This window comes from Hippoglossus stenolepis, chromosome 9, assembly GCF_022539355.2.
Source record: "Hippoglossus stenolepis isolate QCI-W04-F060 chromosome 9, HSTE1.2, whole genome shotgun sequence".
Lineage (NCBI taxonomy): Eukaryota > Metazoa > Chordata > Actinopteri > Pleuronectiformes > Pleuronectidae > Hippoglossus > Hippoglossus stenolepis.
The window spans coordinates 22,931,976-22,948,640 of NC_061491.1; the positions used below are offsets into that span (position 1 = coordinate 22,931,976).

The following is a 16,665-nucleotide window of genomic DNA, read 5'->3' on the forward strand; positions in this document are numbered from 1 at the left end:
CTCCGTCCTCATATGACACACAGTAACCTTCCTTGCAGACAGCAAGGTCAGTGAATCATACCACCCAGTCACACCACATCGTTTCCGACCCCTCGCTGCCACATACTTGGGCACGTGCCCCCAGTAGAGGTCGTTAATGATTAGTGAGTGGATTCACTAGTGCCAGTAATACACAGACATTTTTTTTAATATGCTGTAGGTAATAAATACTATATGTGACCCAGTGGGTGCCCTTCAAAAAATAAAAAAAATAAAAAAAGAGCTTTATTAATGGTGAGGACACAATTTATTAATATTTATATTTACTGAAATGTCAGTCATTCATTTGAGTTATAATCTATTCATAAGAATTTTGAGGTTATTAGATCGTGTGAGTCTCCTCGAGCATGTTGCTTTTGTCCTTTTGACTCTCATCAGGTAGCCCCTCCAATGGTCAACTATTTATAGTTAGTTTAAAGTTAGTCAATCTCTGGAATTAAACAATAAAGCGATAGAACCACAATAACTCTGCAGTTGGTAAATGGATTTTCCTCCAGATGTCCTTGCAGCACAAGTGGTCAGTCGACTGGAGATGTTTCCCTAATGAAATAAAAAACTAAAAAGAGAAAAGAAGAAGAATTTCCACAACCTGGCCACTTCAAAGTTGTTCAGATCTATGGCTTATGATAGAACCCACAAAGTATCAGTAAAGGATGTATTAAATATTGATAGAACCATTTGTTTTAGCCTAAAACATTTGATTATGTTGTGCTTTATCAGAGTTGTACCTTAACATTTTAGATAGTCTGTTGGTTAAGTAAATAAGGATCTTTTAATAATGATAAAACCACAAACAAACATTTTCTTCCTGATAAATTCACAAAAAAGTTTTTAAAGCAGGAAAGTGTGTCTTATAAAATACCCATTTACTGACATGAGACAAGAGTAATACTGCTCTAAATAAATGCTGTTATTTCATTTAACATATATCTGTATTTTAATGTGTTTAATATGTAAATATATGTTTGTATGATTGTTTATTGTTTCTTTATTTTTAAGGAACTTTTAACTAAAGAACTGAATTCAATTATTTCAAATTTAGACATATAATCTTTATTTGCAGTTGTATCAAACATAATGTCTTTACTCTTCATGATTAACTTTTCATCGACATATTTACATCTCGTATTTTGTGAGCTGAGTTTAACGTTCAGGAAATGGAATGAGGATTTAAATGTTTTGGATTAACGACACCAATTGTATATTATGTTGATACATTAGCGTTCACATGAGGCCATTATCCTGGAGGCCAGGTCATCTGTCTTCCTCCCAGGACGTGGATGTGAAGGTGGTAAACTGACTGAGCACCGTGCTTTCCATCGTTGATCACTGTGGAGGGCAGAGACATGCACAGAATTCAACGTGGAAGTAATCAAACTGTGACTTCATATAAAAGACTGTAGGCCTGTTACTGTTAACTCACCGACTCTGTATCCTTCTTTCAGAGATTCTTGCTTTGCCACATTTTTGGCGACGACCAACAAGTGTCCTAAAAGCTGGAAGTTGAGATAAGGGATAGGAAATGTGAGCGTAATGTTTCTGTGACTGTAGCCACCACCGACCCCTGAAACCCCCCCCAAACCCCTGAAGAGAATCATCATCGGGTGTAGAGAATGAACAGAAATGAAGAAATAACTCACCTCAGCATCATCATCTTTGGCTTCACTTAATCTGGGAATAGGGACCCTGGGAATGACCAGGAAATGAACAGGGGCCTGTGGCATGATGTCCCTGAATGCCAAACACTGATGAACACACAAAGGAACATATATTAAGTGTTACAGTTATATGGAAAACTCTGACTCAACCTGGGCAAATTACAGTTTTTGTTTTTTCTTGGCCACAATAACTGGCGTTTAAAAGTTTTAGCACCAAACCAAGAATGTACTTAGTAAGCCCCTCATTTGGGAACTATCACAGCATCCTCATTTTTAACCCACTCCTCCTGTTCATCACTTCAAGTTCTGAGATATGTTTCTATTTTGTCTTGCACACACAGCAGGTTTAGGATCTACCCACAGATGTTCTAAGACGTTAAGGTCAGCAAGTGAGGACAGATCTAAAAACTTCAGCTTGTGTTTCTTTGAGTAGTTTTAAGGTCTGGTCTGGTTCACTGTGCTGTTGTGGAAGCAAAGTCTCTTTCCAGTTTCGCTTTCTTGACATTTGCATGGAATTCATTCTTCCCATCTATCTCAGCAAAGTCTCCTGTGTCACTTCCTTCCCCCGCTTCATAGGCATTAATTGAAGAGTCCAACACTTCATCTGTCTGTAAATATCAATCAGCTATTAATTTCTAATGACAATTCTTCACCTGCCTTATACATTTTAAAGAATCAAATATGATTATATACCTTCATGAATTAAAAAGTAATAACACATAAATATTTGCCCTAATGCTCATTTTTAATGTCTGTTTACTTCTTTACAAATCAATAAAATATGTACATTTCCTAACTTTATCAGCACGTGTGTGCTAATATATCTGTAAACTCCACGTGGAATAGACCAACAGAGATAACTGGACAAACAACGTGTTGTTGTGATGTTTACCTTCTCATCTTCATATATAATATCTGCAGGGATGCTTCTGTCAATCACTTTGGAGAAGATGGTTGGAGCCGGGGAGCCGTACCTCCTGCTGGCCTCCTCCGCCAAGCGCACCTCCTCACTCTTGGTGCACAGTGGTCTCTGAGGGGTCAGTCAAACAGAACAGAGACATGTTAAAGGGATAGTTCAACCAAACATGAGAATTCACTCATTATCTACTCACCACTATGCCGATGGAGGTGGTGGGTGAAGTGTTTGAGTCCAAAAAACACTTCTGGAGTTTCAGGTGTAAACTGCAGTGCAGCCAAATCGAGTGCCTCCATGCTGCTCCTGTGGTGTCATCCAAGTGTCTGTAAGCCCCGACATTCACATTAGACTCGAAACTAATTCATTTACATCATGTTTTTAGCCTAAATGTCCTCTGTGATCCAAACGAATGACCACCGCTCCAGAGGAGGATCACAGAGGACATTTAGGTTAACATGGTGTAAATGACGCTGTGCCGAGCCGAATTTGAATGTTGTATCTTACTGACACTTGGATGACACAACTCAAGCATTATTGAGGAATTGTTATTGTTTTGTTGTTTTGTTGTTTTATTACATTTTAAGAAATGGTCACCATTGACTTCAACTGTATTGGATTTGGCTGCACTGCTGTTTACCCCTGAAACTCCAGCAGTGTTTTGAGGACTCAAACACTTTCACCCACCACCTCCATCTGCACAGTGGTGAGACGATAATGAGTGCATTTTCATTTTTGGGGTGAACTATCCCATTAAAGCTCTGAGCTAATGACTGATGCTAACGTGCTAACAACAACAACCTGCAAGGGCCACACTGAACCAGACCTCTCGGTGCACTGTAGGTTCCCCGCAGTCAGCACCGCAGCTGGAGGGACAGATGTTGTCCACATGTTGTGCGGCGGCCACACACAGTAACACGCTCACGAGGAGCAGCCTGTTGGTTTCGGGAGCAGATACCTGACAAGCTCCACCGACGAGCTGCAGGCGGCCCAGGAGGACACTTCCGGTCCCGACGAGCCGCGTCCGGGAAATCTGACGTAAACTGATCATAGCTCGTTGATCAGCTGCTGAAGTTTAACGGTGAGAATATTGATCTCGTTTTTTAAAAACAAGTGAAAAGTCCAGGAACCGTCTTCACGACCATGAGCAGACACGTGACGCTGACGTTGCCTTCACGTACCCACCGGTGATGTTGACATGGTCCGTGAACAACAGACACTTGAACGCGTCTCCGTTGACATTAGACTTTATAGAAATGACCCAAAATGTATCTTTGCTCTAATATATTTTATTTCGAGCTCCATTTTATTCGTAGCTCCATTTTATTTGAGCTATACTTTATTTTATTTGACTTAATTTTACATTACTTTACTTTATTTATTTTAAATGTACTTTTCCCCTCTGTTTTTCTTATTTTATGCTTTGTATTTTATGCTCAGCTGACCGGTCCTGGTTACAACTTTAATATGAAAGTACAACTTCAAACTTCAAAGTAATATTTTAATATTTGAAAGTTACGATATTTTTAGGGAGGCATTTTATGGCTGCAAGAGGCGTTCAAGAGCATCAACAACAGTCACGTGTGTTGATATCATCAGCTGCATCTGTAAATAAATCATACATATGTTGGATATATGATTTAAACTGAATTAAACGCGTATGATAAGTTTGATGTTCCTCTGTATCTGGGAATCGACCTTTAAACACTGTTGAATGTATTCGTAGAATGACTTTCGGTGCAGTAGGGGGCGCTGATGTAAAGAACCTGCAGGTTCATGTGTCAACTCGACAGTAGAAGAAGAAGCAGCAACATGGCGGCCCGCACGTCGCTGCCCTTGCTATTCTCTAAAAAACTTCCTCCGTTCAGACTCAAACACAGGCTCGTCCACACCGAGGCTGCGGCGAAGGAGCCCGCGTACCCGCCCATCGTGCCCTCTCTCACGGCCAAAAGCAAAGCGGCCCGGCTGCGGCAGATCGAGGAGCGGGTGGAGAAGATCCGCGCGGCCCCGGTGGAGGAGAAACTCTCCCTGACCACTCGCATCCAGCGCAAGAAATTCGTGGTTTACCCGCAAACCTTCGCCCGGAACGCGGACAGATGGTACCAGCACTTCACCAAGACCGCGTACATCCCGGGTCTGCCCGAGAAATTCACCCTGGACGCGGAGGAGAGCCCCGCGGAGGAGGGCTCGACCTCGGCCGCAGCTCCGAGCTCGGTGCCGGGGATGGACGATGAGGCGTTCGCTGACATCCGCGCCCTGGTCACCCGAGTGATTTTACAGGAGCACTGGCACCTGAAGAAACGTAAAGCTTTCCTGTACCGACAGCAGGAGATGGTGGTGGGACCTTTTCTGAGGAGCCTGGTGACCGAACTCACCTACAGCCTGACCCGACACAACCCGCTGCTGCTGCTCTCCAGTCTGGGTATGGAGCTCACAGACTATAGTGCATATATGCATGTGTGTATTTGTATACATGTTGTGTGGAAGAAATACTCACGTCTATCACTGAACCATGTGTGTCTACAATACTGGGAGGTTGCAGCTTGTATAAATACACCTCCAGGAATCATTCAAGTCTTGTCATTTCAAGAGCTGCAACCATCAGTCAATTAATCAATAAATCAAACTATTTTCATGCTTGAATATAAGTTTTAGAAATTCCCTAATCAAATATGTAAAATCTTTGCTGGTTCCAGCTTCTCAAATGTGAGGATTTGATGCTTTATAGCACGACACACTGAATGTTTCTTGGTTTTTAACTGTTGGTCGGACCCAACAAGACATTGGAAGAAGTTACCACCGGATCCAGATTTGTATTTGGATCTGCACCAAGTTACACACCCTCATTAATATCAGTCCCCTAAACATGCACCAGAGTTTTTTCAAAAAGGTCCACTTGTTACTCTCTGATACACCATTGAAAATGTTTAAAAAACGTCTTGTAATGTTAAAGAAAATTTAAAAAAAAGATTTGCCAAACTTCTATGGGTTCTTCCTGGACTCAAACTGCTTCCTTCCACCAAGTTTCTTGGAAATATCTCCAGTAGTATTTGCATTATCTTGCTTACAAACAAATGGACAGGGGTGAAAACATAACCTACTTGGTGCAGGTTATAACCATCAGCTACAGCTCTAGCATATATTTATATAAAGTACTAATGCAAACTTGCTATTTTAAAATGATCTACATTATAATGTAGTTTTCTTTTTTCAGACATTAATCCCCAAGTGAACTTCTATTGGAGGCGAGGACAGAGAATCATCCCAAGGGGGCACCGGAGTGGCCGGCCAGAGCCGACCAGGTTCCAGATCGACGACCACCCCCAGTGTCAGATTAGGATCACTCAGCAGCTGCCACAGGTACTAACACTTTCACACCATGGAGTTTATATAGTAAAAACAGAGAAACACATTTAAATACATGGATACAGTAGGTTTTCATTCCTGACAGTTACTGAGGCAACTGGGCAAAATAAACCAGTTGACACAAGGACACAGATCCTTTAAACCAGAGGTCACTAACAGGCGGACCGCGGTCCGGGTCCGGACCCAGAAGCCGTCCCGTACGGACCCGGACCTACAGCCAAAACAGAAGGTTATGATTTAAAACCTGACGGGGCGCTTCTATTTGTAATCAGCGCAGCTTCTGTAGTCTTTACGGTAGTGGTTTAGCGGATGAGAAACGCACAGACCAATTGCATGCGAGTTAAGCCATCCCACGTGATACTACTCAGCCAATCAAGTCTGTGCATTCCAGGCGGTAAACATTGCGACTCTACAGTGCAGACAGATGAGAGAGTTAGAGGCAAGTTACACATGAGAAGACGGTAGAAAGAAAAAGAAAGATTGAGATACAGGGAGAGAAAACAAAGGGAGAGAAACGGAGGAGTGAGACGGAGAAAGGGAGAGAAACAGAGAAGTGAGACGGAGAAAGGGAGAGAAACAGAGGAGTGAGACGGAGAAAGGGAGAGAAACAGAGGAGTGAGACGGAGAAAGGGAGAGAAACAGGAGTGAGCCGGAGAAACGAGTGAGCCGGAGAAACGAGTGAGACGGAGAGAAACAGGAGTGAGACGGAGAAAGTGGAGAAACAGGAGTGAGACGGAGAAAGGGAGAGAAACAGGAGTGAGACGGAGAAAGGGGAGAAACAGGAGTGAGACGGAGAAAGTGGAGAAACAGGAGTGAGACGGAGAAAGGGAGGAGAAACAGGAGTGAGACGGAGAAAGTGGAGAAACAGGAGTGAGACGGAGAAAGTGGAGAAACAGGAGTGAGACGGAGAAAGGGAGAGAAACAGGAGTGAGACGGAGAAAGTGGAGAAACAGGAGTGAGACGGAGAAAGGGAGAGAAACAGACGAACAAAGTGGGGGAGTGGGATATAAGAGGGGAAGAAAGTGATTCTAAAACTGTTCAATTGTTAAGATGTGTTGAGATTTATTATCTGTTAAATTAGTTGAGACTTTTGAGTCAAGATGTGAAACAGAAAAAGGGAAATTCAAGCTTTTGCTCCCTTTATTTTATTTTTCTGAAGTTAAGCCCTTTATTTGAACATGCACAATTTTCACATTTTATTTATTTTCTCTTATTTTGAAATGCAGCCCTACTTTTATTTAGTTTATTTAGTTAATGAGAGAACATTATACATATCTGCAATCATACATATATGTTCAGTTCTATGTTACGTGACAATAAATATTGTCAAAAAGTTTTTGAATCGTACTGAATTCATTTGATTTGACAGTCAGGTATTTAGTACATGCAGATGTTGATAGAACTACTAGGCTACTTAAATATATCACACTAAATAGTTAGACATCATGATCTTCCGGACCTTTGCTTCAAGAAATTTTCTCTAACTGGACCTCTTTACATTTTAGTTGAATACCCCTGCTTTAAACAGACTGACACTCATCATTTCCTGCTTTTTCCATTTCTCTCAGTTCACCCCACTGGAGGCGTCCTATGCAGCTGAGGTCCCAGAGGTCAAATATGCTCCCAACCTGATGCCTCTGTTCAGAAGACAGTACGACAACAATATCTTCACAGGTAACCACTCACATTCTCCGTGTACGACCTCATCAAGGTCAGAGCTGCCAAAAGACGATACAGTGAAAATATTTTGTGCTTTATTCATATACTTATTAAAGAAAAACAGTCTCAGGTTTATGTGTCGTCCACCCGGGGTCTTGTTTCCCTAATATCTTAAAACTAATATTTCCATAGCAGTCGTCTTAACAGGAGTCTGTAACTCTCATAAAACATCGTAGGAGGTCAATCTTCAACACTAGTAGATTATCAAGTGTCTCCCAAACTGATGAAGAGGCTTAAAAATCCTGGTCGTTGTCGGGGGGGGGGTCCTGGTTGGTGAACGTGCGTGTTGGCTGCCAGTTACATGTCATAGATGGCATACAAGTTGAATTTCTCATTATTCAGTTACCTCTTACTGCCACAAGACGGCGCCAGCCTGCAACCTTCAATGTGTGCTCAGTATGGTTCATGCAGACGTGCAGATCAACCTGATGTCGTTTCCTCCCTTGAATAGTCTATGAGATTATTGTTCTTCCTGTTTTGGATGATACTGTTACTCGAACCAAAGAATGGTTTAATTAAAGTTTTCCCTCTGTGGTCTATTATAGTAAGATAATACAGACAACTGTAGCTTATTTCTCAAGCACTCTCTATTTCAGGTTAAGTCCTGTCCTGTTTCTGTAAACCAAAACAGTAACAAACCACTTCAAGTAACAATTACTGATCATATTGAACTCATCCTCCTGGTCTCGTCAACAGGTGCTAAGCTACCAGACCCAGCCTGCTACGGTCACACTCAGTTCCACCTGGTTCCTGACAGATATCACAGAGACCGGATGGCTCGGCAGAAGCAGTCGGACCAGGTGGAGGTCTTCCTCAGAGCCAACGCACTCGCCAGCCTCTTCGCCTGGACAGGAGCTCAGGCCATGTACCAGGGTGAGATTGAGAGTCTTTAAAAAGGGGGAGTATTTACGTATGTGACGAGAAACAGCTGGTGGTCAAACTTCCTTCTCCCCTCTGTAGGTTTCTGGAACTACGAGGATGTCGCCAGGCCTTTCGCGTCCCAGGCTGTGATCACCGACGGCCACTTCTTCTCCTTCTTCTGCTACCAGCTCAATACAGTGGCTCTCTCTGTGGAGACGGACGTCAACAACCCCAGGAAAAATCTTTTGTGGGGTACAGAGAGTCTGCGGTTGTACGAGGGCGTGGAGGACGGAGAGGTGGTGGGCCTGAACGACGGCGTCATAAAGCTTCTGGTTAACTTCCTCATGAACCGGCCATAGACTTGCTCAGATGTCCGTCTTCTCTTTTGATTGATTGCTTCTGTCTCCTGATGAAAAAAAAACCTATTTCTTTTCTCCATGGCCATGAAAGATACAAGAAATCAAGAGAAACCTTGGCAGACATGTGCACGTTTTGTTGGACTGTATTTAAAAAAAACCACACACATCTGTTTTAATCTGTGCAAACAGGTTTATGAGTTTGAACAAATGTGCAGATTATTTATGCAAAAATAAAAAGATACTTTATAATCAGGAGTCTTGTGTTTATCTGTACAAACTTCTACAATTTGATACATTTTTCATTGCATGACTATATTAATGACACTACTTGTCAAAACCCTACGGCTGACCTTTTATTTGCTGTTTATTAATTCAGAAGAATTTCATTAAGTTACAAAACAGATTCCTGTGTGATTTCTTTTTTTTCACAGTGTGATACAGCTCAACTAAGACAACAGTTCAATAAGAGATCCAGTTAATTCACTTCTTTCTAACTCTACATCCCAGATTTCTTTCTAATCTTAAACTTAAAGTCTTCAACCAACTCTGACTCAAGTAAAGAAATACAAAGCTTCATGCAACTAATTTCACTTTCACTGTAGAGCTCAGTTTACAGCATTTGTAAAGTCAGTTCACACAAGTTAATGTCTTGTGAGCAGTTACTGAAACAAACAGTGATTTGTGTAGTTTTAATTTGCTTGTTGACAAACATGTGACACCTTCAACATTGACAAAGACACATAACCAAAGTCATGAAAATGATACACAAACATCTGCGTATATGATGAAATAGCTTGACATACATGTAATCAAACTAACACAGTGTATGTAGACAGTGTCGCACACATAAAACATAACACAAAGTCACTGCGAGCACAATTTGAGTGGCTCATTGGTTCCTTTTTGAGAGTGTAAGGCACTGCTCACAAACCGCATTCATAGCACAAGTAAAGACGTGTCAAGGTTTTCATTGACAGAGAAGCAACAAAGGCAGAGTGAGGTGAGAAGTCACCGACATGAACTCGGTTTCTCTACAGGAAATGACGGTTAACAGGGTTCAGAGCAGGTGGATGCTCTTTCAACCACAGAGATGCCGCTGTCGATTGGAAATTAAAAAAAACACATCCTCCAGCACGATAGAATACAAACAGGAAACTGTGAACTGTGGAGATTATTGCATTTTGTCCGGTGAAAATATTTAGATTTTTATTGAGGACACAAAAATAATTCTTTAATATTGCATTGAAGCTCTACCATTCACGTTTGAAAATAAGCAAAAGCAGAATCTGTTTACTTGCAGCCTCCAGAGAGTTTAAACCTTTCGCTGTCTCATTGAAGAACTTTCCTCTGGTCCGTTATTTTCTGCCTGCGTCCTGGTGAGGGCATCAAAAGTAACATGATTAAAACCACAAACAGACACATTCAACTTGAAGATATCTCTCTGATGATTATACAAGGTTTATTTTCTGTAACTTAAGTTTTTGATAAGGGCTAGTGAGTCATTTATTAATGGAATAATCACATAATACAATCAGAAAGATTTGAAAAATCCCCTGAATTACAATTTGCTCATCTTTAGCTTTTTAATTCCTTCTATTCCTTCTGTTTCCAAAATAAATCTAAGAGCTAAAAAGACAACTTTCATGAGGAGGATTTTCCACAATCTGGAAACCCAAAAGTTGTTTTTAATAAAGGCTTATAACTCTAAGTTTTTTTTTTTCAAGTGAATGCAATACGCTTCCGTATTCTTCTATAATGCATAAGTAATATTTTGTATTAATAACAACTATTTCAACTTTATAAATAGCATCTTATCAGAAAGTGGTACAGACAATCTCTAGCAGCAGTCACACAGTACTCACAGTGTGTTTGATTGTTCCGCATTTGTCCCATTTTCTGAGAAAAAGACAGATAATTAATTTCAGATTAAAATACATCACAGTGTTCAGAACTGACAAAAAAGAAGTCATGTGTTTCTTTGTGTCGGATTTACCTCCTGAGCACTTTTTCTTTGACTGACTTCTCTCATAGAGCAGGATGGCGGCGACCAGGACTACCACCTCCACCAGGATGGCGATGAACGGCTTCAGAGGCTCCCACAGGGTGATGACCTGCAGCGGCGGTGGAGGAAGCAGATTTTAACAATACAAGTACAACCATGAAAACAAAAATACTCCATTACAATAAATGTACTGCATTCAAAATCTAATGCAGAAGCAGAAAAAGTATTGTTATCCAAATGTTATTGTTATTCTAAGTATATGTACAAATATCCTTGTACTCCATGTATCTATTTAAATAAATATTTGTAATATTTTAACACTTTGGGTCTCAAAGAATTATTTCAATAAAACCTTATATAAAATATCTCTTAAGTGGCTCAACTAAGATATTTGAATCATCATTGTTTTTTTTGTGATGAGTCAAAGTTAAAAAGTGTTTATTATTATGCAGAATTAGACTATTTCATGTTTTAACGACTAAATCTGTCAAATACATGGAGTAAAAAGTATTATAAACCTTTCTGAAATATATTGGGCGACAGGTATCAGTCGATATAAATTCAAAATGCTCAAGTCAAGTATAAGTACCTCAAGAGTACACTAAAGTACTTTATTACATATACGGAGTAACTTTCCACGACTGACCTTCAGCTCCACGTGGCCCATCGTGGTGCCGATGGCGTACACTGCTTCACAGTTATAGAAGCCGGAGTCGGCCTCTGTCAGGTTGTGAACCACCAGCTTGGTCGTCCCCTCTTTGTTTTTGATTTCATACTGATGAGACTCTGCTGCAAAAAAGATCTGCTCCTATAGGACAAGAGCATCACACAGCTTGTTACCTGCTGTCCTCAATCCACTGGGTGAGGTCAAGTATTTATTTAATCAGATAATAAAAATAATATAATAATAGACTTTATGTACAAATAAATCACTTTTAGTTATTGTTATTGTCAGATGGTTGTTGTATCTGTGTGTAACAGAGCATCATCTCAGGGTTATGATGGAGAAAATAAAGTTTTTAAATCCACCAGAGGAAGAAATGCAGCGTAAGAAATTTATAAAAAATGTGTTGATGATCAGTTTTTGTTTTTTAAGTTATTTCCCCAGGATTCTTTCACAAGGCAAAATTATCAATGAACAAGATGTTTCTTTCCTATATTTACTAGTTAAAAACTAAATAAAACAAACATTTAAATGGCACTGAAACACCAAATCAAAAACAGCCTGTCAGCAAACAGCTCCCTCACTTTATCCGTCCCGTTTGCTTTGTACCAGTTCCAGGAGAGGGGCTTTGGTTTGGTGGCCTCCATCTTACATACGACCACCACTGAATCCCCCACGTAGCTGACTATGGGCTTATCTCGCACCTCTCCCATCTGTGGAGCTGGGGAGAGAAAGTGATGAGAGAATGACGCTGCACCATCCTGAATGTGAGACGTGATGCAGGTATATGCACTCATAGGACTCATATGAGAAGGATGCGACGTGTACCTGCCAAAATAAAATCTACTTTTGCTTCATTTCCAAACACACATGAGTAACTTCCGAGGTTTTCTTCACCGACGATCCTGAACCTGTGAAGCAAAGAACAGGTGACAGAGGTTTTATAACAAAACATATTACTATTTGATTCAGGATGAAAGTTGCAGTAAAGTTATTGTTCTGTTGATTCTTCCACCAAAACAAGATTGAAATTCAATGAAATGTGTTCAGATTATTCATAAATCAACAAAAATTTGCAGGGGAAGAAAACTGAACTAAAAAAAACATAATTACTAGAAAAGTGTTTTTATTTTTTTCATTTTACAATTGTAGATATGGACGTCCAAATTCTGTGAGATATGTGAGACACAGTTGTTGAGGAAGTACTCCAAGATTTTACTTGAGTAAAAGTATAAACAAATAGAAAAAATGTCCTCAAGTAAAAGAAAAAGAAGCAAATTAACTTTTCAACTTGAGTAAAAGTATTAAGTACTTCCTTTTGAATATACTTAAATTATTAAAAGCAAAAGTACTTGCTGAGTGTACCCTCTTCCCTGATGCAAAGTACAGATATTTGCTGATGTATGTAGTGGAGTAAAAGTAAAGTACCCAAAAATATATTTGACTTAGTTAAAGTACAGATATATAAATAATGTACTCAAGTACAGTAACAGAGAAAATGTACTTGAGATAAAAGGTTCCACACTGCATCTGTTAAACTAAACATTAAAAAACATTGCATACAATTTTTTAACAAATTATGAAATATTTCATCAGAGAGTGAACAAGGGCATGAACTTAAAAAACACATACAAACTTTAAATAAACTACATTTTCAGAAGCGAATATATAAAATACTGAACACACTCACACTCGTTTGAGATGATACTTCTCGTTCTCCAGCTGCACCGCGAGGCGACTGTTCTCGATTTCATCTCCACCTTTTCTCCAGAAGCCGGTTATGTTTGGCAGATTGTTCAGGTTCCCGCTCCAGATACACTCCAGCTCCAGATCCACAGGGTTCACCAGCTCCACCTTCTCAGTGTGACTTTCACCTGGGTGGAGAGTGGAGGAAAGAGTCTACTCGCCTGGTTCATTCAGAGAGATGAGATTATATCTAACCTCACGTTTTTCAAATCCCTTAGTGATATTTACACATCAAGCTGGGATCAAGTCACAAGATGCAGACACATTAAATGTAACATGGACTCGATGGACTGATGCTTTAGGGCAGTTACCTTTAAGGACAACACTTCTTACATCTGTCGCCAGAGGACTGATGGGAACCAGCGGTGGAGGCGTTGGGCCCGATGTCTCTGACAGAAACAGAAATAAACGTATAAAAACACACAAACTTTACATGTCTTAAATGTCCAGTGTGTCAGATTTAGGTGAAAAGGATTTATTGCCAAACATTTAATATAAAATAATCCTAGTGATGTTTTAAATAGTGTGTTTCATCTAAATTGTAGGAATTGTTGTTTTCTTTACCCTAGAATGTCTCCTTTATATTTAAATACTTTGTATTTACATCAGGAGAGGCCGCCATGTTGTTTACAGTAGCCCAGACTGGACAAACAAAACACCTTTGAGTTTTTATCACAACTGAAGGCTGCCACAGGTTCTCTGTCATGTTTGGAAGGGGAGGGTGATGTGAGGGGTATTCAGCTGCAACATGCAACTTCACCACTAGATGTCACTAAAATCTACACACTGAACCTTTAATGAATGCATGATTTAAAACAACATGCACAAACTAGCTTCTTGAGTTGTTTGAACAAGGTGTTTCCTTAAGTGTTACTGAATTGATATTTAATTGTCGAGTTTTGATAAGACTTTGCATTGATAAGTAATTGCTCTTGGTCTTAAAGGAGAGTTTTTTCCGGTCCCATCATGATGTGAATGCTCTCTCAGAGGATTATGGGGACAAATAAAATAAGAAAAGACAAAGACATCACATTTTCACCACCGGCAGCTTCACACTAAATGATGTCGAACATGATGGTGTGGAAATCCTGTGATATAACCTTTTTTCTTTCTCACAAGGTTACAGAACATTTGGAGGAAAAAGCTTTGAACACAACAACATACACAGTCACAATGAAGCCCAGGTATCATTTACTTGTTTGGGTGGGTCTGCAGGAGATGAGAAGCAGGACGGTCTGAAAAAGGAGCTGCTTCCACGAGGTTGACATGATTATAATCCCTCTGTCCTCCTCCTCTGGCAGCGCCTCACTCACTGGACCTCCTCTCTCTGCATCGTCTCACCACTCCTCCCCTCCTCCCTCAGTTGCACAAGTGACGCAGCCATGATATGACTCTGCAGCCTGTGGGTGGCTGACTCCATCCATTATTCAAAGAGGCAGGGTCTATTTCTTGATGCTGTGCTGCAGAGCGGCCATGCATTGACAAACTGAAATAAACACAATTGTATTTTAAATCAAAATGCTGCTTTGTGTGATGAGAATAACAGAATCCATCCAAGCCGGGTGTTTCCAATGCAGACTCTGTGCAAGGTGCCCCCTCCTGTCACATGAGAGGACCTGGCAGCTGAAGGTCACATGAGCCGCCTGCCCCCATGAAAAACAACCAGTAGTGTGAAAATATGAAAGTGTTACTGTCATTGATTCATTTCTAGATACAATTTGCCTATTGAGCATATTCTAAAATCATTAAATCGATTTTAAGTCGATTTTAAGCAACAATAAGAGCAACTAGAACCATTATAACACATGAATAAAAACTACCACCACCACCAGCAAGGCCCAACAGTCCCCTTACATTCAATATATATCTATATTTATGTAGTGAAGACTTCAGTAGAATTCAATAAAAGGTATTAACTGTACTTTATCATAAAAGCATTCAAATTATCGAATCATGGAAAGAGGTTTGATTTGTGAGGACACAGTGAGTTTGACCTTTGACCAGCAAATCAAATGATTTCATCTTTTTTATGTGCAGAGATTCTCTCAAGGCGGCCGGCTAGAAGGACAACCCGAAAACAAAAAGGAAATTTGAACAGAAGTTATCTCCCGACTACTTAAGTAACTCAGTTCTCTCTCCACACCTGTAAACAACCCCCTATGTCCAATATTTATAATAACACTGAGTCAAACACCCACATGTAGGTCAAAGTGTAAAAGGCTCCACTGACATGCACACCAGCGAATCAAGGTTATCTGAAATTGTTTTGTTCCACAGACGAGGTGTGCTCATACTTTCCATTCTTTCTTTCGCACAAGTTTAGTTATTTGTCAATTTCCTCTTCATCTCTTCATCCCTCAGACGTTTCTTAATCAACAGTTCCTCTAACAAATCATCTTCACCTCGTGTGTAAAACTGTTGAGCTGGAATCCCTCTCAGCTTCGGCAGAGTTCAGGTGTCTGTGTGTGGTCCGTCCTGCTGCAGGACTCAAGTTTCTTATGTAAGGAGATTAATTCATCATGTGCTACAGAGTCACACGAATATAATGCTGAACTGTGGGGTCGCATATTATGCCTGTGCTCTCAAACCTGTGGGATTCTTTAAAGTCTCCAACTAGCAGAGAAGGGCTGGACGATACGGCAACAAATTATATCAAAATAAAAACTATGATATGGATAATTATCACATTAAATGTCACGTTATTATTTGTTTTAAGTTTAAAGAAGGATTTTTTTCTCCTGAGTGAAGGTTGCGGTTTTAAACTTTTCTTTATGAGCAGAGAATGAGAGACACTTAAAAACACTTTACAGATCAATTATGTGTTCAACCACCTCAGTGTTTACTCAGTGTGCACACATTAGATCAATATAAATTGGGCTTTTGTTATAATGCTTTTGTGATTTTGTGATCATTACTGATATTGTTTTATTGCCCAGCCGTCTCTAAAACCATGCAGTGAATTAGTCTTGCTTGTTGTAACCCTGCAGATATCTGGAACTACAGGAATGAAGTGAGCAGTGGACTATGACAGCTCCCATCCGACCAGGCTATTGTCCAAAAGTAGCAACATTAAGTTGTTGGGGGAAAATAAAGTGAGATATGTATTATATCCCTGCAGGAAAATCACTGAGTGGAACTCTTTTGGAAAGTTTCGGGGTTGGGTGAGGAGAAGACGCAGATTTTTATAAATTTCATGGCTAAACAAGGAAGTCAGAGCTGATAACATGAGAGGAGGAAGAGGAGCAGCAGGGAGGGTCTTATACTGCCCTCCTGAGGGGGCAGTGACAATAACACGTACAAGAAATCAAAAAGAATTCACAAAACTACAACTGAAGAAA

At 40.2% G+C, this 16,665-nt stretch overlaps 3 protein-coding genes across 5 annotated transcripts; 1 reads left to right on the plus strand and 2 right to left on the minus strand.

Annotated features, from left to right (window-relative positions):
* Positions 1-1,069: 1,069 nt before the first annotated feature.
* On the minus strand, positions 1,070-3,832 carry hint2 (histidine triad nucleotide binding protein 2). 3 transcript variants are annotated; one of them, XM_047341211.1, is made up of 5 exons: positions 3,437-3,832; positions 2,590-2,727; positions 1,680-1,784; positions 1,463-1,535; positions 1,070-1,368 (listed from the first exon to the last, which is right to left on the minus strand). In XM_047341211.1, exons 1-5 carry the CDS (start codon positions 3,659-3,661, stop codon positions 1,277-1,279), a joined length of 633 nt encoding a protein of 210 aa, XP_047197167.1. In that variant the 5' UTR covers positions 3,662-3,832; the 3' UTR covers positions 1,070-1,276. The 3 variants fall into 3 exon arrangements, with proteins under 3 accessions (XP_047197167.1, XP_047197168.1, XP_047197169.1); XM_047341212.1 differs by having other exon boundaries at positions 3,569-3,828; XM_047341213.1 differs by having other exon boundaries at positions 3,412-3,643.
* A 541-nt stretch (positions 3,833-4,373) lies between these two features.
* On the plus strand, positions 4,374-9,170 carry mrps30 (mitochondrial ribosomal protein S30). Its single transcript, XM_047341209.1, has 5 exons — positions 4,374-5,032; positions 5,825-5,970; positions 7,545-7,650; positions 8,392-8,568; positions 8,656-9,170. Exons 1-5 carry the CDS (start codon positions 4,387-4,389, stop codon positions 8,913-8,915), a joined length of 1,335 nt encoding a protein of 444 aa, XP_047197165.1. The 5' UTR covers positions 4,374-4,386; the 3' UTR covers positions 8,916-9,170.
* A 420-nt stretch (positions 9,171-9,590) lies between these two features.
* emb (embigin) lies at positions 9,591-15,805 on the minus strand. The gene is made up of 10 exons (XM_047341210.1): positions 15,730-15,805; positions 14,523-14,813; positions 13,639-13,716; positions 13,272-13,455; positions 12,410-12,492; positions 12,166-12,302; positions 11,564-11,725; positions 10,909-11,026; positions 10,778-10,811; positions 9,591-10,288 (listed from the first exon to the last, which is right to left on the minus strand). The coding sequence occupies exons 2-10, from the start codon at positions 14,593-14,595 to the stop codon at positions 10,228-10,230; spliced, it is 930 nt and encodes a 309-aa protein (XP_047197166.1). The 5' UTR covers positions 14,596-14,813; positions 15,730-15,805; the 3' UTR covers positions 9,591-10,227.
* Between the last annotated feature and the right edge of the window lie 860 nt (positions 15,806-16,665).

Excerpts from the sequence above, each read along its gene's own strand:
- mrps30 (XM_047341209.1), top strand. The coding sequence starts at position 4,387 with ATGTGTCAACTCGACAGTAGAAGAAGAAGCAGCAACATGGCGGCCCGC. Across the intron at positions 5,971-7,544 it reads TCACTCAGCAGCTGCCACAG|TTCACCCCACTGGAGGCGTC; the intron begins GTACTAACACTT and ends CATTTCTCTCAG. Across the intron at positions 7,651-8,391 it reads CGACAACAATATCTTCACAG|GTGCTAAGCTACCAGACCCA; the intron begins GTAACCACTCAC and ends TCTCGTCAACAG.
- hint2 (XM_047341211.1), bottom strand. The coding sequence starts at position 3,661 with ATGATCAGTTTACGTCAGATTTCCCGGACGCGGCTCGTCGGGACCGGA. Across the intron at positions 2,728-3,436 it reads AACCTACAGTGCACCGAGAG|AGACCACTGTGCACCAAGAG; the intron begins GTCTGGTTCAGT and ends CTGACCCCTCAG. Across the intron at positions 1,536-1,679 it reads CCAAAGATGATGATGCTGAG|CTTTTAGGACACTTGTTGGT; the intron begins GTGAGTTATTTC and ends CTCAACTTCCAG.
- emb (XM_047341210.1), bottom strand. The coding sequence starts at position 14,595 with ATGTCAACCTCGTGGAAGCAGCTCCTTTTTCAGACCGTCCTGCTTCTC. Across the intron at positions 13,717-14,522 it reads CTGCAGACCCACCCAAACAA|AGACATCGGGCCCAACGCCT; the intron begins GTAAATGATACC and ends TGTTTCTGTCAG. Across the intron at positions 11,726-12,165 it reads AAGCAAACGGGACGGATAAA|GAGCAGATCTTTTTTGCAGC; the intron begins GTGAGGGAGCTG and ends CTTGTCCTATAG.